The sequence below is a fragment of the Dasypus novemcinctus genome, chromosome X (assembly GCF_030445035.2).
Source record: "Dasypus novemcinctus isolate mDasNov1 chromosome X, mDasNov1.1.hap2, whole genome shotgun sequence".
Classification (NCBI taxonomy): Eukaryota; Metazoa; Chordata; class Mammalia; order Cingulata; family Dasypodidae; genus Dasypus; species Dasypus novemcinctus.
Genome location: NC_080704.1, coordinates 94,899,861 through 94,923,320, shown reverse-complemented (window position 1 = coordinate 94,923,320; position 23,460 = coordinate 94,899,861). Strand labels below are relative to the sequence as shown.

The window sequence follows — 23,460 nt, the reverse complement described above, 5'->3', positions numbered from 1 at the left end:
ATTGGATTCAGCCATGTTTTCCTGATTACTGGTTTGGTTTGTAGATTTTTGTTGCTTTCTGGTCATCTCTTTATCTTGACGGATTTAATCAGTTCCTTAGCTTCTTTGTCTGCTCTTGGAGGTTAATTAGCTGTTATTTTTGCATCGGTGTTATATCTTCTCTTTGTCACTTTTTTCTTCTTATTCTAGTTTCTTGTTGTTGGTTAAGTTCACTTTAAAGGAAAGTATTAGTGTTGGGGGAAGGCAATTGTGTAAGCAAGGGAAAAGTGTAAAGTAATATTGGTGATATATGTTAACAAAGCAAGAATATGAGATCTGGGAGGATGGAGGTTAGATTTATGTAAATTGTGTAGAATTATAGCAGTAGGTAGAGTACCTATTATGAGGTAGGTGATTGAATATAGGAGGCTTATGGTATGAGCTAAAAAGCTATTGATTTCGTGAGAGAGGGAAAGAGAAAAAAAAGTGGTAATAGTTTCAAGCGTGGGTAACAGACAGAAAACAAAACATAAGTATTAGAAATTAAGACTTAGACCCTTCGTGGATCGAAGAAAGGGAGGTGGGAGGTCGAATATGGGAGAGCCAGTAGATGGTGGCGGATATCAAGATGTAGGGGCAAGAGGATAGTGCAGGTAGGCTAAATCAGTTCACACAGAAATGAGGCAGTGGAGGATGGGAAAATCCAGCAAATATGAGGTGTTCCCTGTAGCACCTATTGTGTACTTGAATTAAAATAAAATAAGTGGAAAATGAGGGACAAGAGGGAATGAGAAAACCGAAAAAAAAAACACTAATTATAATAAAGAAAAAAAGAAAGACAAGACGAAAGGAAGAAAGAGAAAGAGGATAGGTACACGGTGGGGAACAGATAGGGGGAAGAGAGATACAGGTATACAAGTGTCACAATTACAACACTATCTAAAACAACAAGCAAAAAAACCCCTAAATAACTGTATAAAAAAAAAAAAAGGGACTTTGGGGGGCACGCTAGGAGAAAAGACTAGGGGATAATGCAATATTAGCAATCAGGGCGTCAAAAAGAGTAAAAAATAAGATAAAGTGAAAATAAAAACAAAACAATATGAACCAATAAAGATAAAACGCAAACGTTAAGGTCCAGAGCATTCAAGGACCCCAGGTAGACCCCAGGGCGTGATGGATTCGGGGGTGGAAAGTCTGAGACACTGAAGACTCAAGAGGTGTGAGTCTGGGGTGTGGACCGCCAGAGTCCAGGGGACCCAGACCTGGCAACCTCAAATCTGGTCCACAGAAAGCTTAGGAGCCCCGCAGTGCAACACAGCCCTCAAGGATCCCCGTAGCTGGGTGCCAGCCCCGTGGGGGAAGATAGATCGGCAAATTCTATATTGAATGTCTGATCTCTGAAATTCACCTAACTCCTCAGGGTATCAGCCTTTGGACAGCTCCCTCCTTGTGCTCCCACGCAACGGCCACTTGAGGGCGCCTCTACACCACGGCCAGTTCAATGACCCAGATCCCAAGCCCCACCGGGTGGGGTGGGCTTCAGCTGGAAACGCCGAAAACAGACTCTAAGATCCGAAATCCCAAACTTCGCAAAATATTCCCCAATCAGCTTCTAGACGTGTCTTCCTCCCTCACTGCACCCTACAACAGTCTCCCAATTGTGTCCCCTTATTGTCCAAAATCCAATTCCGTTGCAGATCGGCAGCCGGACCTGTGGGGATGGGGCTCCAGGCGGAAGCGCTACTCCCCCCCCGCCCCCGGTCCGGAGACCAAAAACGTCCCCGCTTCACAGGGAAACACCGTCTGTCTCCGCAAATCAATCTGCAAAGGAGTCTTGTCCCAACAATCCCTCACCAGCCAGCCCAGTATCCGCGAATTTCTCAGCACCACAAAGCCTCTAGAATAAGGAAAAAAAAACAAAAAACAAAACAAAAACCCTGGCCGCCGCGGCTCCGGAGCTGCCGGAGCGCCCGCTACCCCGTCTCCGCCCACCCAAGGAGGGAACTTCCCGCGCCCAGCTGGGACCTCCGTTTATATATTATAGACGTATCCTCTCTGTTACCTTCCCACCGAATTGACGTCCAGACACCTTCCAACCAGCAAAAATCCCCGAAACAGCGCGGTCCCAAAGAGCCTTCAACGCTGCCCAGCCGCCCCCTGCAGAGACACTACCAGGCAAGCTCACGCAGCCACCATCTTCTCCCAGCATCTCAGTCCCTATATATTTTTTATGTAATTTTACATGTCTTATATCCATCCTCACTTACTCTTGTGAAACACTTCTATTGCCCACATAGTTACATTGTTTCCATCTATTCAATACCAATTTCCCCCTCCCCTTAGGGCCCACAGTGACAGTCAATCTTCATTTCTTGAAGAGCCATGTTCAGAGATACTTGCAACTGTGTTGAGTGCTTGAAATGCTCAACTGCCCTAATGCCCTGGGAGCCACCATTTCTCTCGAGAGATACAGTTCCCTCTATTTGATGGCACCAGTCCCACCCAGGATGTGGGTATAACTTCACTGTCATTATATGGGTCTCTCTCCAATGATATAACGCACTATAGCAAAATGAGCATTCACATATTCCCTAGGAATCTGTCCTGCAGCAGATTATCCCCTTTAAGTATCTTAAACAGGTAACTTTCCTTATTATATTTTTTAAAAGGTTTTCTCATCATTATACTCTCAATGAACACCTGACAATCTCCTATGTTCATATGTTGCCCGAATCTCCCCACAATTACTTGGGCAATATTACCATCCGCCCATCCCTAGCCCCCTTCAATCCCACAAAGCCCCACCCAAAGGTAACTCTATTCCCCCATTTTATCCCTTCCTTGTACACATACTTACCTCCAGCTTATCATAGATTTCACCCATGTAGATGTCAGCTTATGTCCTTCCTCTACCCCCTATTTCCTTTAAGCCTATCATCCAGTCTCTAGCTCTCTGAGGCAGCCTGTTTTACTTATTTCACATCATTGAGGTCATGTAGTATTTGTCCTTCAATGCCTGTGTTGCTTCACTCAACATAAGGTTCTCAAGATTCATCCATGTTATCACATGTGTTTGTAGTGTATTTTTTCTTAAAGCCAAGCAGTATTCCATTGGATGTATATACCACATTTTATTTATCCATTCATCTGTTGATGGGCATTTGGGTTGATTCCAACTTTTGGCGATAGTGAAAAATGCTGCTATGAACATTGGTGTGCATATATCAGTTTGTGTCCTTGTTTTCAGTTCTGCTGGGTATATACCCAGCAGTGGGATTGCTGGGTCATATGGCAAATCTGTGTTTAGTTTTTTTGAGAAATCGCCAAACTGTCCTCCATAATGGTTGGATCCTTCTGCATTCCAACCAGCAGTGGATGAGTGTTCCCATTTCTCCACATCCTCTCCAGCATTTGTATTCTTCTGTTTTTTTCCTAGCTGCCAATCTTATGGGAGTAAGATGGTATCTCATTGTAGTTTTGATTTGCATTTTCCTGATTGCTAGAGATTTGGAGCATTTTTTCATGTGCTTTTTAGCCATTTGTATTTCTTCTTTGGAGAAGTGGCTGTTTAAATCTTTTTCCCATTTTTTAAATGGGTTGTTTATCTTTTTATTTTCAAGATATAGGAGTTCTTTATATATGCAAGTTATAAATCTCCTATCCGATATATGGTTACCAAATATTTTCTCCCATTGTGTAGGCTCCCTTTTCACTTTCTTGACACACTCCTTTGAGGTGTAGAAGGCTTTAATTTTGAGGAGGTCCCATTTATCTATTTGTTCTTTTGCTGCTCGTGCTTTTGGTGTGAAGTTCATGGAGTCATTTCCTATTAAAAGGTCTTGTATATGCTTCCATATACTGCTTTCCAAAATCTTTATTGCCTTGCCTTTTATATTTAGGTCTTTGATCCATCTAGAGATGATTTTTTTTATAAGGTGTGAGATGGCAATCCTCTTTCATTCTTTTACATATGTATCCATATGCCAGTTCTCCAGGCACCATTTTTTGAATAGGCCATTCTCTCCCAGTTGAGTGGGTTTGGTGGCTTTATTGAATATTATATGGTTATATACTTGAGGATCTATATCAGAACTCTCAATTCGGTTCCGTTGGTCTGTGTGTCTCTCCTAATGCTAATACCATGCTCTTTTCACTACTGTAGCTTTGTAGTATGATTTCAAGTCAGGTGGGGTGATTCCTCCAATTTCATTTTTCTTTTTCAATATGTCTTTGGCTATTTGAGGCCTCTCTCCTTTCCAAATAAATTTCATAGTTAGTTTTTCTAGTTCCTTAAAGAATGCTGTGTTGATTTTTATTGGAAATGCATTGAATATGTAGATGCGTTTTGGTAGGATAGACATCTTAATATTTAGTCTTCCTATCCATGAACAGGGAATATTCTTCCATTTATTTAGGTCTTCTTTGATTTCCGTTAACAGAGTTGTGCAGTTTTTTGTGTATAAGATTTTTACATCTTTAGTTAAATTTATTCCTAGGTATTTGATTTTTTAATTTACTATTGTAAATGGTATTTGTTTCTTTGATTTCCTCCTGAGCTTGCTCATTACTGGTGTACAGAACTGCTACTGATTTTGCACATTAATCTTATAACCTGCGATGTTACTAACCTCATTTATGAGTTCTAGAAGCTTTGTTGTAGACCTCTCAGGGTTTTCTATGTATAGGGTCATGTCATCTGCAAATAAGGAAATTTTTTCTTCTTCTTTTCCAATTTGAATGCCTTTTATATCAGGTTCTTTCCTCAGTGCTCGAGCAAGTACTTCTCAGACAATGTTAAATAGGAGCAGAGAGAGTGGGCTTCCTTGTCCTTTTCCTGATCTTAGAGGGAAGGATTTTAGGATTTCACCATTGTAAATGATGTTTGCTGTGGGTTTTTCATATATACTCTTTATCATGTTCAAAAATTTCCTTGTATTCCAATGTTTTGGAGTGTTTTTATCAAGAAAGGGTGCTGTATTTTGTCAAATGCTTTTTCTGCATCTATAGATATAATCATGTGATTTTTTTCCCTTCAATCTGCTTATATGGTGTATTACATTGATTGATTTTCTTATGTTGAACCATCCTTGCATACCTGGAATGAATCTCACTTGTTCATGGTGTATAGCTCATTTAATGTGTTGTTGAATATAATTAGCAAGTATTTTGTTGAGTATTTTTGCGTCTAGGTTCATTATAGAAATTGGTCTGTAATTTTCCTTTCTTGTAGTGTCATTCTTTGGCTTTGGTACTAGGGTAATGTTGGCATCATAGAATGAGTTAGGCAATGTTCCTTCTGTTTCGATTTTTGGAAGAGTTTCAGCAGGATTGGTGTTAGTTCTTTCCTGAATGTTTTGCAGAATTCACCTGTAAAGCCTTCTGGCCCTGGGCTCTTCTTAGTTGGGAGGTTTTTAATGACTGATTCTATCTTTTTACTTGTGATTGGTTTGTTGAGATCATCAATTTATTCTTTCATCAATATAGGCTGCTTATGTGTTTCTAGGAATTTGTCTATTTCTTCTAAATTGTCATTTTTGTTGGAATATTGTTTTTCAAAGTATCTTCTTATGATAGTCTTTATTTCTGTGGGGTCAGTGGTGATATCTACTTTCTCATTTCTTATTTTGTGTATTTAGATCTTCACTCTTTTTTTCTTTGTTAGTCTCACTAAGGGTTTGTCAATTTTATCGATCTTCTCAAAGAACCAGCTCTTGGTCTTGTTTATCTTTTCAAGTGCTTTCTTATTTTCTATATCATTTAGTTCTGCTCTTATCTTTGTTATTTCTTTCTTTCTTCTTCCTTTGGTGTTAATTTTTTGTTTTTTTACTAATTCCCCAAATGTGCAGTTAGTTCTTCAGTTTTTGCTCTTTCTTCTTTTTTGATGCATGAATTTATTACTATAAATTTCCCTCTCATTACTGCTTTTGCTGCATCCCATAAGTGTTGGTATGTTATGTTATCATTTTCATTACTTTCAAGGTAGTTATTAATTTCTTTTGAGATTTCCTCTTTGAGCCACTGTTTTTCTCAGAGTGTGCTGTTTAATTTCCATATTTGGTGTGAAATCTGGCCCTCTAGCCCTTGCAGATTTCCAACTTCACTCCCCTGTGGTCAGAGATATTATTTTGTATGATTTAGATATTTCTGAATTCATTTAGCCTTTCTTTGTGGCCTAGCATATGGTTTATCTTGAAGTATGATCCATGTTCTCTTGAGAAAATGTATATCCTGCTGTATTCGAGTGTAATGATCTGTATATATCTATAAGGTCCAGCTCCTCTAATATACTGTTCACATATTTTGTTTTTTTAGTGATTCTCTTTTGAGATGTTCTATCCAAAGTTGATAGTGGGTATTAAAATCTCCCATTAAAATTATAGAAGCGTCTATTCTATCACTTAGTTTTTCCAGTGTTTGCCTCATGTATTTGGAGGTGCCCTTTTTAGGAGCATAAATATTTATGATTGTTCGTTCTTCTTGAGAGATTGTCCCTTTCACTAATATGGTGTATCCTTCTTTATCTCTCACAATTGTTTCACATTTAAAGTCCATTTTGTCTGATATTAATATAGCTACTCCTGCCTTATTTTGGTTATTGTTTGCTTGTAAGATTGTTTTCCATCCATTCACTTTCAGCCTCCATGAATCCCTGGTTCTAAGATGGGTCTCTTGTAGACAGCATATCGATGGGTCATATTTCCTTATGCCATGTCCCAGTCTGAATCTTTTGATAGGTGACTTTAATCGGTTGACATTCAGTGTTATTACTTTTAAGGAATTATTTATGTTAGCCATATTTTGGTTGGACTCATGTTTGTCATATTTTGCTTGTTTTTTTTTTCCTTCTCTTTTTGTCTTTTTTGTTGCTCTTACACTCTCCTCCAACTCTGACTTTCCTGTTTTTTCCTTTCTTCCTGCAGAACTCCCTTTAGTATTTCTTGAATGGGAGGTTTCTTTTTGGTATATTCTTTGAATTTCTGTTTATCTGTGGATATTTTTAACTCTCCATCATTTTTGAATGCTACTTTAGCTGGGTAGAGTATTCTTGGTTGGAAATTATTTTCTTTTAGTACCTTGACTATATCATACCACTGCCTTCTTGCTTCCATGGTTTCAAATGAGAAATCAGCACTTAATCGTATGGAGCCACCCTTATATGTGATGGTTTTCTTTTCTCTTGCTGCTTTTAGAATTTTCTGTTTGTCTTGAGCATTGGATAATTTGACAAGTATATGTCTTGGGGTGGGCCTGTTGGGGTTTATGATGTTTGGGGTGCATTGTGCTTCCTGGAAATGTACATCCATCTCTCTAAGTAGATTTGGGAAGTTTTCAGCCATTATATCCTGCAGTACCCCTTCTGTCCCCTTTCACTGCTCTTCTCCTTCTGGGATGCTTAAAATACCTGTTTGTGCATTTTGCATTGGCATTCAGGTCCCTAAGTCCTAGCTGGGTTGTTTTTAAATCTTTTTATTGATCAACTCTACTATCCGTTTGATTTCCAATGTACTGTCTTCCACATTGCTAATTCTCTCCTCTGCCTCTTCTAATCTGCTGCTACTTGCTGAGAGTGTATTTTTGATTTCTTGAACTGTAATGTTTATTCCCATCATACCTCTTATCTTTTTGTGTATGTCTGCAATTTCCTCTCCAAGTTTTTTCTTTATATTTTATTTTATTTTTTTCCCAAATTCTACTCAATTTATTCATTTTTTTAAAAGATATTACATTCAAAAGATATGAGGTCCCCATTCACCCCCACCGCCCCCACCCCACCACTCCCCCCACAGTAACACTCTCCCCCATCATCATGTCACATCCATAGCATCTGGTGAGTACATCTCTGGGCATCGCTGTACCCCATGTCCCGTGTTCCACACCAGAGCCCACACTTTCCCATGTTCCATCCAGTGGGCCATGGGAGGACATACAACATCTGGGAATTGTCCCTGCAGCACCACCCAGGACAACTCCAAGTCCCGAAAATGCCTCCACATCTCATCTCTCCCTCCCATTCCCTGCACCCAGCAGCCACCATGGCCACTTTTTCCACACCAATGCCACATTTTCTTGATTATTACCCACAATAGTTCATGAATAGAATATCACTTAGTCCACTCTAATCCTTACTGTATTCCTCCTTCCTGTGGACCTTGGCTTGGTTGTATCCATTCCACATCTATGTCAAGAGGGGGCTTAGATTCCACATGGATACTGGCTGCAATCCTCCTGCTTTCACTTGTAGGCACTCTAGGCAGCATGGTGTGGTGGTTGACATTCTTCAACTCCATGTAAGCTGAGTGGGGTAAGTCCAATAAATCAGAGTGTAGGAGCTGAAGTCTTTTGAGGCTCACAGCCTTGCTATCATATTGTCAGTCCAGAGATTCAAATGCCCTAGATATATCTTAAACCCCAGCACCAACTACAATTCCCATAAAGCAGCATGAAAGGCTTGTGAAAAGAGATCACTTCTGAGTCCAGCTCCATCACACAGAAACACCAGCTCCAAAGAAGGGCCAACTGACATGGCAGTGAACTCCATCTGCCATGACCATAGAACCTGTGGTTCTCTTTAGCCCTCAAAAGGACCAATACCTGGGGTTGTATCTACTTTATCTGTCTCTGAGATTCTGCTCAGTTGTGCATAGGGCAATACTTCTGACAACCTCCAGACTCTTTTTTAGAGACTTATAGCCATATTAACTCATTTGTTCTTTCCATTTCTCCCTACTTTAGGTCATACAGTATTTTCAACTCCTGTTATTATATGTAGACAGGGATGTTTTGCTGGTCCACATTGAACCTTTAATTCAAGGTCATTTTCTAGTTACGACATCAGCTAGTACTTGGTAGTGATCCCTCGGTGCCAGGGAGGCTCATCCCCGGGTGTCATGTCCCACGCTGGGGGGAAGGCATTGCATTTACTTGCTGAGTTTAGCTTCGAGACTGGCCACATTTGAGTGACACGGAGGCTGTCAGGAGGGAACTCTTAGGTACAGTGCTGCTGTAGGCTTTGTTCTTATTTCAGGTGTATAGGCTCACAAGCATAATCATTAGTATCAGGAACTCACTGTTGGACCCTCATTCCTTCCTCGTCCTTACTGTTGCACCTGGGGGACTGCTGCTGCTCCCCTAGGGACCACAACAGAGCCCCTCGTGGACAGGAACCCAGTACCCCCCCAGCTGTTTTTTTTAATTGTTTCCACTATGAGTATACCCAAACATTTCCATGCACCCTGGACACATGCCCTGTATAACTCCCTGTCAACCATATATCGCCTGTCAATATCATCCCATACCAGTATTCCTCCGCTGCCATTGTTGAACCACTCTGTGATCCAAAACTTCCTGAAAAGTGAAGCCCAATATAATGTCAGGTTCCCTTACTAGTAAAATGGAATATAGCAATGAGTTTAAAGGTTAGATATACAATACATATTGATTTGGAAATGTCTGCATCCTATCTTTTTCTTTTCTTTTTTGCTAATTATTGAGCTTCTCTTCACAAGAGTCTTAGATCACAGTAATTCATATATACAATATACAGTACTCCCACATATCCATTATAAAACCTTTTCCCTTCCACAGTGATAATCTTTTAACTTATTCATATCATATTTACAGAAACTGATGTACAGATATTGAGACAATAGCTTTCAAATAAGGTAACATTTGTGTTTACATTGTGGTTCATACTTTAGGCTATACAGTTTTCTAAATTTTTTAGTGATCCTATGTTTTACATTATGGTTTACATTATTAGTCTGTCATCCCCTATAATTTTTTGGTGTAATATTACATGTTTTATATCCATCCTTGTGTACTCTTGTGAAACACTTCTTTTGCCCTCACATTTACTTTGGTTCCATCTATTCAATATCTATTTCCCCTTCCCCTTGGGGCCCACAGTGACAGTCAATCTTCATTTCTTGAGGAGCCATGTTCAGAGATACTTGCAACTGTGTTAAGGGTTTGACTTGCTCAACTGCCCTAATGACCTGGGAGCCACCCTTTCTCTTGAGAGATACAGTTCCCTCTATTTGATGGCATTAGTCCTCCCCAGGATGTGAGTCTACCTTCACTCTCATTATATGGGTCTCTACTCAATGGTATAACCCACTCTGGCAAAATGAGCATTCAGATATTCCCTAGGAGTCTGTCCTGCATCAGATTATCCCCTTTGAGTATCTTAAACAGGTAACTTTCCTAATTATATTTTGAAAAGGTTTTCTCAGCATTATACTCTCAACCAACACCTGACAATCTCCTATGTTCGTATGTTGCCCCACCCTCCCCCCAATTTATTGGGCAATATTACCCATCCGCCCATCTCTAGCCCCCCTCAAACCCTCAATGCCCCACCCAAAGGTAACCCTATTTCCCCATTTTATCTTTATATTTTAAACTCTCCCTTTACTTAATTAAATTGGTCTCTAATATATGTTTTGAGATCTTTAATTACATGTCCCATGTTCTGCTCCTGTTCCTGGTTTTTAGTTTGTTCATTGGATTCAGCCATGGTTTCCTGGTTATTGGTTTGGTTTGTAGTTTTTTGTTGCTGTCTGGTCATCATTTTATCTTGAAGGGTTTAATCAGTTCCTTAGGTTCTTTGTCTAGTCTTGGGGATTAATTAGTTGTTGTTCTTGTGTAAGTGTTATGTCTTCTCTTTGTCACTTTGTTCTTCTTATTCTAATTTCTTGTTGCTGGCTAAGTTCACTTTGAAGGAAAATATTAGGGCCAGGGAAAGGCAGTTGTGTAAAAAAGGAAAATGTGTAAAGTAGTATTGGTAATAAATGTTAACAGAACAACAATGTCAGATCTGGGAGAATGGTTATTAGACTCATGTAAGTTGTGCAGAGTTATAGCAGTAAGTAGAGTACCTATAATGAGATATTCAACTGAATATGGGGAGAAATATAGTATGAATTAAAAAGCCAGTGTTTTCATGAGAGAGGGAAAGAGAAAAGAAAGACAATAATATCAAGAGTGGATAAAAGACAGAATACAGAACAAACATATTAGAAATTAAATATTAGACAATTCGGGGACCAAAGAAAGGGAGGTGGAATGTAAGTGAGACAGTAGATAATGAAGGATAGCAAGATGTGGGGGAAAGGGGATAGTGTAGATGGCCAAAATCAATTCACACAGAAACGAGGAAACGGAGGATGAGGAAACACAGCAAATGTGAGGCACTCCCTGCAATGCCTATTGTATAAATAAAATAAAATAAAATAAGATGAAAAAGAAAGAAAATAAAAAAAGAGAAGAAAAAAAGGGGTGTGGGCAAAGAATAGGGAAGGAAACAAGCAAGGAAAAGAAAAGAAAAAGAAGAAAATAATCCTAAATAAATGAAAAAGGACCTTGGGAGAAAAGACCAGGTGATAATGCAATATTAGCAACCAAGACAATAAAAAAAAGAAAAAAGAGCAAAAGGAAAAAAAAAACCCAAACACCAAGGGCTGGTACAATCAAGGACCTCAGATGGACCTCAGGGTATGGTGGATTCAGGAATGGAAATTCGGTGATATTGCAGACTCAAAGGTGTGAGTCTCTGAAGTTTGGGCCACCAGGGTTTAGAGGACACAGACCTGGGAGCCATGCATCTGGTTAACAGGGAGCACCACCGCAAAACAAAGCCTTCAGGGATCTCTGCAGCTGGGCCCCAGCCCTAGGGGAAGGGGTCATGCCCGCAAACTCTGACCTGTGTCAGAAATCCAAAATTCCACCTCTCACAAGAGTCTCTTCTGACACTGTCTCACCAAATCTACTTCAGGACACCTCCCACCCTGCAAGACCCCAAAACAGCCTGCTGGGGGCGCCACTCTACTACAAACAATTCAAGGACTGCTGCAGCTGGGCCGCTACTCCTAGGGGGAAGGGCTCTAGCTGGAAACTCTGATCTCTGTGTCAGAAACCCAAAATTCCACGTCTCGCAAGAATATCCTCTGTCACTGTCTCACCAAATCGACCTCCAGACACCTCCCGCCCTGCAAGCCCCTGAAACAGCCTGCTGGGGGCGCCACTGTACTACAAACTGTTCGGGGACTGCCACAGATGGGTCGTCTTCCCTAGGGGTAGCGGCTCTAGCCAGAAGCTCTGATCTCCATGTCAGAAACCCAAAATTCCATGTCTCGCAAGAATATCCTCCATCACTGTCTCCCCAAATCGACTTCCAGACACCTCCCACCCTGCAAGCCCCCAAATAGCCTGCTCAGGTCTTGGGAACTCCCCAGCGCAGCAAAGCCTCCAGGAATCCCCACTGCCGGGCCACCTGCCCCAGGGGGAAGTGTCCCACATGCAGCCCCAATCTCTGTGAAAAAGACCCAAAATTCTACCTTTTATAAGAATCTTCTCTGTCACTGTCCCATTAAATCAATATTCAGACACCTCCTGCCCTGCAAATACTTGAAACAGCCCAGTCCAGCAGGTTTCCAATCCTACTCAGCTGCTTCTTTGCAGGAGAGATTATAAGGTGCACTCACTCAGACACCATCTTGCCCTGCCTCAATCTTGGTTGGTTTTTATAAAGGGTATTTATTTGGGGTAGGAGTTTACAGATACTAGGCCATAAAGCAAAAGTTACTTCCCTCACCAAAGTCTATTTGCAATTGTTGGAGCAAAATCGCTGCTGACATCAGCTAGGGCTCAGGCTTCCTAGGTTCCTCCCTTCCTGTGGCTTCCTTCTCTTTCCTCTGTGAGCTTACTTCCTGGGGCTCCAGTTAAAGGCTTCAGCTTCAAACTCCAACATCAAAACTCCAACATCAAAAACCCTCAACTCTCTTTGCCATGCCTTTTATCTGAGTCCCCACCCCTTGGTGCCCTTATGTTGTGGCACAATCTAAGCCCTATCATAACTTAATCATGCCCAGATTGCAAACATAATCTAATATATATTTTTGGAATTCATAACCATATGAAAATGCTACTCCCCATGTGTTAGTATTGTATTCTTTCTTACAGCTGAGTGATATTCCATTGTATGTATATACCACATTTTGTTTATGCATTCATTTGTTGATGAACATTTGGATTGATTCCAACTTTTGGTAATAGCAAATAATGCCACTATGAACATTTGTGTGCATATATCTCTTTGTGTCCTTGCTTTCAGTTCTTCTGGGTATATTTGGATTATATGGCAGATCTATGGATAGTTCTTTGAGGTACCACTAAACTGTCCACAATGGCTGCACCATTCTACATTTTACCAGCAGTGGATGAGGATTCCCATTCCGCTGTATCCTCTGCAACACTTGTAGTCCACTGTTTTTCAATGGATGTAAGTTGGTATCTCATAGTAGTTTTGATTTGCATTTCCCTAATAGCTAGTGATGTTGAGCATCTTTTCATGTGCTTTTTAGCCATTTGTATTTCTTCTTTGGAGAAGTGTCTGTTCAAAACATTTGCCCATTTTTTAAATGGGTGGTTTGACTTTTTATTTCCAGGTGTAGGATTTCATTATATATGATAAATAATAGTCTTCTATAAGATATATGGTTACCAATTATTTTCTCCCATTGTGTAGGCTGCCTTTTCACTTTGTTGAAAAACTCCATTGAGATGCAAACATTTTTAATTTTGAGGAGGACCCATTTGTCTATTTTTTTATTTTGCTGTTCGTGCCTTAGGTGTGATATTCATGAAATTGTTTCCTATTACAAGTTCCCGTAGATGCTTCCCTACATTGTCTTTCAAGGTCTTTATGATCTTGGCTCTTATATTTAGAACTTTGATCCAGCTTGAGTTGATTTTTATGTGAGGTGTGAGATGGTATTCCTCTCTCATTCTTTTGGATATGGATATCCAGTTCTCCAAGCACCATTTGTTTAAGAGGCCATATTCTGCCAGTTGAGTGGGCTTCATGGCCTTGTTGAATATCAGATGATTGTATATGCAAGGATCTATATCAGAACTCTTGATTTGGTTCCGTTGGTCAGAATTGTCTATCTTTGTGCCAATACCATGCAGTTTTGACCACTGTAGCTTTGTAGCATGTTTTAAAGTCAGGTAGTATGATTCCTCTGATTTCATTTTTCTATTTCAATATGTCTTTGGCTATTCAGGGTCTCTTGCCCTTCCAAATAAATTTCATAGCTAGTTTTTCCAATTCAATGCTGTGCTGATTTTTGTTGGGATTGCATTAAATGTGTATGTCAGTTTAGATAGGAGAGACATCATAATGATGTTTATTCTTCCTGTCCATGAACAGGGAATATTCATTCATTTATTTAAGTCTTCTTTAATTTCCTTTAGCAATCTTATGTAATTTTCTGCATATAGATCATTTGCATCTTAATTAAATTTATTCCTAGGTATTTGATTCTTTTATTTGCTAATGTAAATGGTATATTTTTTCCTGATTTCTTCTTCAGATTGCTCATTACTGGTATAGAGATATACTACTGATTCTTGTGCATTGATCTTATAACCTTCAAATTTACTGAAATCATTTATAATTTCTATAAGGTTTGTTGTAGATTTCTCAGTGCTTTCTTTGTATTGGATCATGTCATCTGCAAATAGTGAAATTTTTATTTCTTCCTTTCCAATTCGGGTGCCTTTTGTATCTTTTTCTTGCCTAAGTGTTCAAGCAAGTACTTCTAACACAATGTTAAATAGTAGCAGTGGTAGTGGGCATCCTTTTCTTGTTTACAATCTTAGAGGTAAAGCTTTTAGGGTTTAACCATTGTATATAATATTCACTGTGGGCACCATGGAATGAACTAGGCAATGTTCCTTTCACTTCTTTTTTTGGAAGAGTTTCAGCATGACCAGTGTTAGTTCTTTCTGGAATGCTTGGTAGAATTCACCTGTGAAGCCATCTGGTCCTGGACTCTTCTTAGTTGGGAGGTTTATGATAGCTGCTTCTATCTCACAACTTGTGCTTATGTTGTTGAGCTCGTCAATTTCTTCTTTCAGTAATGTAGGCTTCTTATATGTTTCTAGGAACATGTCCATTTCCTCTAAATTATCTATCTTATTGGCATATAACATTTCAAAGTACCTTCTTATAATAATCTTTATTTCTGTGTGGCCAGTGGTGATATCCCCTTCCTCATTTATTATTTTGTGTATTTGCATCTTCTCTCTTTTTTTCTTTCTTAGCCAAGCTAGAGCTTGGTATATTTAACTGATCTTCGTGAAGAACCAACTTTTCATTTTGATTATTGTTTCTAGTGTTTTCTTATTTTCAATTTCATTTAGTTCTGCTCTAATCTTTGTTATTTCCTTCTTTCTGCTTCCTTTAGGGTCAATTTGTTGTTCTTTTTTAATTTTTCCAGGTGTGCAGTTAGGTCTTTGATTTTAGCTCTTTTTTTTTAATATGCATTTACAGCTATGAATTTCACTCTCAGTACCACATATGCTGTGTCACATAGGTTTTGACATGTTGTGTTGTCATTTTCATTCATTTGAAGGTAATTACTGATTTATTTTGCAGTTACCTCCTGACTCACTGATTGTTTAAGACTGTGTTCCTTAACTTCAGTATCTTTGCGCCTAATCTGGTTCTTTGCCCCTTACTGATTTCCAGCTTCATTCCATTGTCCTCAGAAAAATTACTTTTTATAGTTTCAATCTTTCTGAATTCATTGAAAGCTGTTCTTTGGTCTAGCGTGTGTTCTGTCTTAGAGAATGATCAATGTGCTATTGAGAAGAATGTATATCCCACTATATTTGAGTGTTATGTTCTATGTATATCTATTAGGTCCAGATCCTCTATTGTATTATTCAAAGACTTTGTTTAGTTTTTGGTTCTCTGTCAAGAAGTTCTGTCTAATGGTGATAATGGTGTATTAAAATCCTCCACTCTAATTGTACAGGCATTTAGTTCTTCACTTATTTTTTCCAGTGTTTGCCTCATGTATTTTGAGGTGCCTGGTTAGGTTCATAAATGTTTATGATTGTTCTTTCTTCTTAACAGGTTACCCCTTTTGTTAATATATGGTGTCCTTCTTTGTCTCTTACAATAGTTTTGCATTTAAAGTGTATGTTGTACAATATTAGTATAGCTACTCCCGCACTTTTTTGGTTACTGTTTTCTTGTAAAATTGTTTTCCAACCATTCACTTTCAGCCTTCTTGAATCCCTGGGTCTAATGTAGTTTTCTTGGAGACTGCACATAGATGGGTAATATTTATTTATCCTTTTTGTCAGTCTGTGTCTCTTGACTGGTGAGTGTTGTCCATTAACATCCAGTGTTATTGTAATAGAATTACTTAGATTTGCCATATTTTCTTTGGATTTATGTATGTCATATATTGATTTTTTTTACTCCTTTTTTCCTTTTAGTTGTCTTACACTCTCCTCCAATTCTGTCTCTCCTGTTTGTGCCTTTCAAACTGCAGAACTCCCTTTAGTATTTCTTGAATGCAGGTTTCTTATTAACATACTTTTTTAGATTCTATTTGTCTGTGAATATTTTGAACTCTCGCTCATTTTTGAATGCCAGTTTTGCTGGATAGAGAATTCATGGCTGGAAGTTGTGTGTTTTTTTAGCACCTTAATTATGCCATAACACTGCCTTCTTGCCTCCATTATTTCAGATGAGAAATCAGTGCCTTATCTTATTGAGCTTGCCTTGTGTGTGATAATTCTCTTTTCTCTTCCTGCTTTCAGTATTCTCTCTTTGCCTTGAGCATTGGAAAATATGACAAGTATATGTCTTGGAGTAGGCCTGTTGTGATATATGCTCTTTGGGATGTACTATGCTTCTTGGATATGTACATCCATCTCCTTCAATAGAGTTGGGAAGTTTTCAGCTATTATTTCTTCCAACAATCCTGTGTCCCCTTTCCCTTCTCTTCTCCCTCTGGAGTGACTATAATGCATATGTTTGTGCATTTTGTGATGTCATTCAAGTCCCTGAGTAACTGCTGGATATTTTATATCTTTTTATTTATCTGTTCTATTATCTGATTCCAGATGTACTGTCTTCCACATCACTAATTCTTTCCTCTGCTTGATCAAATCTGCTGTTTTGTGCTTCCATTTGATTTTTATTTCTTGGATCATGCTATTCATCACCAGCAAATCTAGTATCATTTTATGTATGTTTTCAATTTCTTCAGTGTGTTCTACTAGTGTCTTCTTTCTTTGCCCTTTTTTGTTGTCTTTTTAAAAATGTTACATTAAAAAATGTAAGAGGTTCCCATATACCCCATACCCCAACCCCCCCACTCCTCCCACATCATCAACCTCTTTCATGATTGTGTCACATTCATTGCATTTGGTTAATACATTTTGAAGCACTGCTGCCCCACCTGGATTATAGTTTACAGTGTAATATGCTTAATCTCTTCCTTAACTTCCTTAGGTTGATTCATGATATTTGTTTGGACAGTTCTGATTAGTTGTTGCATGTTCTGCTTCTCCTCATGTTTTTGTTTGTTTGTTTTATTTTTTTTTTCATTAGACTGGGCCATGTCTTCCCTTTTCTTAGTGTGGCTTGTACTTTTTTGTTGGTACCTAGTCTCTGTTTATCTTGGTGTTTTTATTCAGTTGATTTGTTTCTCTCTCTGCTCTATGGTTTTACTCCGTTGATTTTAATGTGGTAAGGTTTCACTTTGACACTTAATTCCTCATATTCTGTTTCCTTGCCATTTTTTTTTCCCTTGAAAAAAATGTTTGTGGGAGTTTTATGGCTGTCACTTTTATATTTAGGTCCTTGATCCAATTTGAGTAGATTTTTGTGTAAAGTGTGAGAGATATGGGTCCTTTCTCATTCTTTTGGATATGGATATCCAGTTCTTCCAGCACCATTTGTGAAGAGACTGTTCTGACCTAAGTGGGAGGCTGTGAGCCTTGTATAAAATCCTGGGACTGTAAATGTGAGAGTCTCTTTCTGAGTTATCAGTTTGGATCCATTGGTCTTTATGCCAGTATTTTGCTGTATTTAACAATGTAGTTCAGTAAATCAGAGTCCTCTAACTTCTTTCTCTATTTTAAAATCTTGGATATTTGTGTCCACAATAGCAAAACAACTTGAACACCTTATAGTAGGTGGTAGTTTCTTAAACATTGTACTCAAAGCTCAAGCAATAAAAGAAAAAGGACAAATATGACCTCCTCAAAATTAAGCACTTTTGCACCTCAAAGGACTTCATCAAAAGTGGGAAAATGCAGCCGAATCAATGGGATAAAATATTTGACAGTAATGTATCCAATAAAGGTATAATTTCCATTATATAAAAGAGAGATTACAATTCAATAATAAAAGGCAAGCAACCAAATTTTAAAATGGCAAACGACTTGAAGAGCCAATTGTACAAAGAAGAAACACAAGTGGTGAACAAATACATGAAAAAAATGTTCAACATTACTAGTGAGTATGGAAATGTAAACCAAAACTACAATGAGATACCATTTCACACATATTAGAGTGGCCATTATTAAAATGTTGAAAAGCTGCAAGTGTTTGAAAGGATGTGGAAAGATCAGAATGCTTATTCACTCTTGGGAGGAAAGTCAAATACTATAGCTACTGTGAAGGACTGTTTGGTAGTCTAATATAGTCTTGTCATGTGACCTGGCAATACCATTACTAGATATATACCCAGAAGAAATGAAAAATGATGTTCATGGCAGCATTATTCACAATTATCCTAAGATTTAAACAACTTAGGTGTCAATCAACCAATGAATGGATAAACAAATTGTGGTGTATACACAAGAGGGAATATTATGCAGCTGTAAGAAGAAATGATGTCAGGAACATATGACAAAACGGATAAATTTGGCATACATTATGTTGAGAGAAGCAAGCCAGATACAAAAGGACAAATACTGTGATTGCTCTCTTATGAACTAAATATATTGTATAAAGTTATTGACTTAATAACTGGAAAATAGATCACCAGAAAATAGAATGAAGAAACAGAATAGAAACTTCAGGATTAATCTGTGCAGAATTAGTAAAAAGGTAGTTTGTAAATCTTTGGAAATGAAAGAAGTGGTGAAAGCACATCAGAGTGTTTGTAACAAGCAGACATATATATGGGTATGACAGTGCATTAAAGGGAATGTCTAAGGTCACTTCTATTACTAGAATGAAAGCTAAAAAATGTAAAATGCAACTGTAAAACATAGTGAAACCTATGTCATTTATAGTGAAATATGAATATGGGTAATATTGCATACATAAGACTTTTTATAAAATATAATTAAAAATTAACTAGAGGGAAAAAATGTTTGTACCAGAGAAAAAGGAAGAGATAGGAAGAGAGAATGAGTAATAGTAGTGATAATAGTAAAAGGTAGGAGAGGGACTGTACAAGATGTAGGCAGTTGAAAAATTAATCCAAGCAAGAAGTACAGAAGAATAAGATTAGAAAATTCAAATTGAAACAATGAAACATGAAACAGAATGGAAAAAATATAGAATGAATTAGAAGTACAGAATGATGAGAAGAGAGGAAAAGGAAAAGTAGATGAGAGAAGGAAAGAAAGAAGAAAAGAAATTTAAAAAGAGAAAATAAAACAGAGAGAAAGTAGGAGAGATAAAGAAATAAGTACAAGAAAAATTGACGACCAAGCCCAAAGAGATGGAAGGAAAGAAAAACAGAAAGCAGAAAATAAGAGGATAAAGGAGGGAAAAGATATAGCATAGGTAGAGAAAATTTGGAAACAAAAGAAAGAGAGAAAAAACTAAGACAGAAAAACAAAGGGAAGGGGAATACAACAACAACAAGAAATCAAGACAGTAGCTACTCATTTTATTCTTTTTTGTTTTTTGTTTTTTTAAGAAAAAGAAAAAAAAGAATAAGGCAGGAAAAGGATAAAAAATCCAAGATAAACACAGAAAAACTGCCTTTTCTCTTGGACCCCTAGTAATCTTCTCAGGCCGTTGCTTTTCAGCAATCGACCTGCAGGTTTTAAGCTAGGTTTAAGTGAGTAAAATAAGGAAACTAAAAAAGGAACCTTTTTTTTTTTAAAAAAAAAAAAGATCCAATAAAAGCTATTACAAAGAAGATGTCAATATGTTCCCTATCGTAAAGTTTCACTGGATGCTCGATAAACATGAGGGGTTGGGGATCAAATCAGAGACCTTTTATATGCTAGGCAAGAGCTCTTCTAACATACCTTCTTAGATTAGAAAGAGTTTTCAGAAACCTATCAGCTCTTATTCCCTGCCTATTATCTCTGCCTCCTATACCTAGGCTGCTAGGCTTGTCAGCCTGCCTGAGATCAGCCTGCCTGAGGCAATCCCCCTCTCTCTGATATAATTCCTCTCTTTACCTAGGATCCTTAGCCTGGCAGCATGCCTGAGGAGATCCCCTCCCCTATCCCTGTCAGTTCAGGGTTCCTTCCAACACCCAAGGGAGGCTCAGCTGGTTAAAATTACTGCAAAGAGACTACTCTCCACCCTTCCTGAATCCTCTCCTCCCAGGGAGGTTGCCACCACACTCCCTTTGGAGGAGAAGCAGGCGCTTCCACTTAGGCTGTTTGTCCTAAGGCTGGGTAAAAGTGCCACTTCCAGCCACAGGTGGAGAAAATAAAGATTTTTTGCCAGTATCCTTTTCTTTCCAGCACCCTCCTAAATGACCCAGGGCACCCCCTCCCCCACTGTCTGTATATTTACAGGTGCTGGCAGGGAGGAAGAACTCTGTTCTCCTCTTAGATATTATTTTCCAGGAGTTTTAGCCTTGCTTGATATTTTAGGGACAGGGAGAGGAGTCCTTCCTGGGACCCTGGAGGATCAATAACTCACTGTTTGGTGTTTCAGCTTCCTCTTCTCTGTCCCCAAATCTTCCTTTAGTTGTGAAACAGTGTCCTGGTATGCTGTATGTTTAAGCATGTCACCAAGGCAGCCATTGACTCCCTCTCAGTTTTTTTAATAAGAGCTAAGCTTTATCTGTCTACCCCATTGGCCATATTACCAGAATACCCCCTCCACAACCTTTCTGTGTTAGGAATCTAAGATTCACAGCCTTTTTAGTTCATAGATTCCTAACAAAGAAATCATGGCATTCAGTCTGCCATTTTAAAATTTAATAAAACATTATTAAACTCACCAGGATCGAACTGAATTATATTCTTGAAACAGTTAAATGGGGTTGAGGAAAGAGGAGAAAAGAGCTGCCCAATGCGTAAATGAAAGCATTTTGGCTGTGCCTCCATTATTTGAGGTTACCACAAATGTGATTTAATGCTTAAAGCCCAGGAGTAGTTTGCAAAATTACAATAATTTTACTCGTTGAATCAATGAATTCCCCCCATCCTCTGCAATAATAAAGCATGCTCTGAATTTTTCTTCAAACATAATAACTTAAAAACTTCTTTGTACAAAAATTTGAACTCTGCTCTTCTTCATTTTAATTGATACTCTTGGTGCTGCCAGCTAGGTACATTTGGAATGCTTTCCATACACTGAATAACTCCTTGTGAAATTGGAGTGTTTTTTTTTTCTGGGTTCCAGTGAACACATGTAGCCTCATCAAAAATTCACTAACTGCTGGAATTAAAGGGTCTTTGTAGGGTGGGCAAAAATGTTAAAATAATTCAAAAGATTCTGCTTTTTTGTGTATAATCAATCCATCAAGATGTCTCTTGAAACACAGATTTCTTAGTTTTTCAATCAATTTCTGTTCCATGTTTTGCTTAACTTTTTAAGAATTCTGCTTAATTAAGTAAAAATAAATAAATAAAATACCTACCTAACTCTTTCAATGTAAAACAAGTCTTTATATTATGTGATTCTTTACAAGTTTTTGTAACCATGTGCCATACCAAATACTTTATATGTTTAGTCACTGGAAAATGACAAGATAAGACTTGAGAAAGATTTGGCATTCAAAGAAATTCAAATAAAAGAGTATGAAGAACTCTTGGGATCTGTGAGAGCCAATAATCGCCAGCAGCAGGTAATTTTATGTTTTTATTAATTAAAAGATTTTTCATTTGTACAATTACTGGAACATTGATGTTATGAGATACAATCAAGAAAGGTAGAATTAAATTTTGATGGAAAAATTTAGCTATATGAGAATTGCACAGCTTTTCTATTTCAATGATTGAAAACCCTCTCAGAAAACATAATCTTATGTATTTTTGAAATAAAGTGTATAACCTGCACAATTATATTGCTCATGGATGACAAGAATTGTATAAATATTGAAAATATATGTTCACTCATTCATTCAATATACTAATGGGTTCATGAAAAAAGTTTCATAGGTCTCAACATGTTTGTGCATTGAATAAATGAATGAATGAAATCTAGAATTTTTTAGATGTCTTAGCAGAGATTATTCCTAGGCAATTCTGATGAGTTTCTAAAGCTCACCCCTTCCTAATCTTCAATAGAATGGTAGTCCCAAATTCTCATTCAGTTTCCAGTTGTCACAAAAACAATCAGGTGTATGTCATTTTGGTGTCTACTAGAGGGTAGGATACAGAACTGTCAAAGAGCAGCAGGAGTCAGATTGCTAAACAGGACACTGAAAATTCATCTAGTCTTGATTCCCTCTCACACAAGACAGGCAAATCAGTAAAGGGACAAGGATCTAGTAGGTTGCATGACTGATTCAACTTCATCTAGTGGCAAAAATGTAAGAAATGCGTGCATAGAAAATATATTTTATTGATATACTGAATGAACTAACCAAAAGAGCACTACTCCACCCGCCCCCCCATAAAAAGTAGAATGCATTTGTCTTATGCACTTGTGTCTTACAGCAAGGACTTCAAGACTCAAGTTCGAAATGCCAGGCATTGGAAGAAAACAATCTCTCTCTTCAACACACACTGTCAGACATGGAATATAGACTAAAAGAACTGGAATATTGTAAATGTAATTTAGAACAAGAGAATAAAAACCTTAGAATTCAGGTATTAAATTTTTGTTTTACATATACATTATTGCCTTTGTTATATCATTTTATATAATATTGCCTAGTGTTTGGCAATATTAAAGATATATAAAAAATAATACATACACACTTATACACATACTGTACCCCCCACACATACATGGTTTATCTACTTTAAGGAAATACATGTTCTACTTTCTGAGATCACACATCGTTAGTTCTTTTACCATCTTTTGAGCTGTATAATGCACTTTCTGAAAATCACTCTCATTATTTCAATGTCTCATTTAACCATATGTTCTTCACCTAATAATAAGCATTGTAATATAATATATATTTCATTCATAAACATACAATTACAGAAAATTATTTTGTGTTGTGTAGGTTTCTGAGACTTGCACAGGCGCAATACTTCAGGCTAAAATGGATGAGATTAACAACCATTACATGGAGATGGTAAAAAACTTGAGAATGGATAAAGATAGAGAAATCTGCAAGCTAAGGGTATGTTGATTCTGCATTGCATAAACATACAAGTCAACGCAAACTTTCTAAATGATAATGATGTTTTCACATTTAAAGCAAGAAAAAAATCCAATTGAAGGTAAAGTTTTAGGACTATGCCATAGAATATTTCATTTTAAATATATGTAATTGTGTAAAGAATATC

At 37.8% G+C, this 23,460-nt stretch overlaps 1 protein-coding gene across 1 annotated transcript in view; it reads left to right on the top strand.

Moving 5' to 3' along the window:
- Positions 1–23,460, top strand: part of POF1B (POF1B actin binding protein) — a 223,606-nt gene that overhangs the window by 173,909 nt on the left and 26,237 nt on the right. Inside the window, exons 10-12 of the mRNA XM_058291189.2 lie at positions 21,729–21,842; positions 22,657–22,809; positions 23,175–23,294. Of these exons, the coding sequence (XP_058147172.1) occupies positions 21,729–21,842; positions 22,657–22,809; positions 23,175–23,294 (387 nt within the window). The remainder of the gene's footprint in view (positions 1–21,728; positions 21,843–22,656; positions 22,810–23,174; positions 23,295–23,460) is intronic.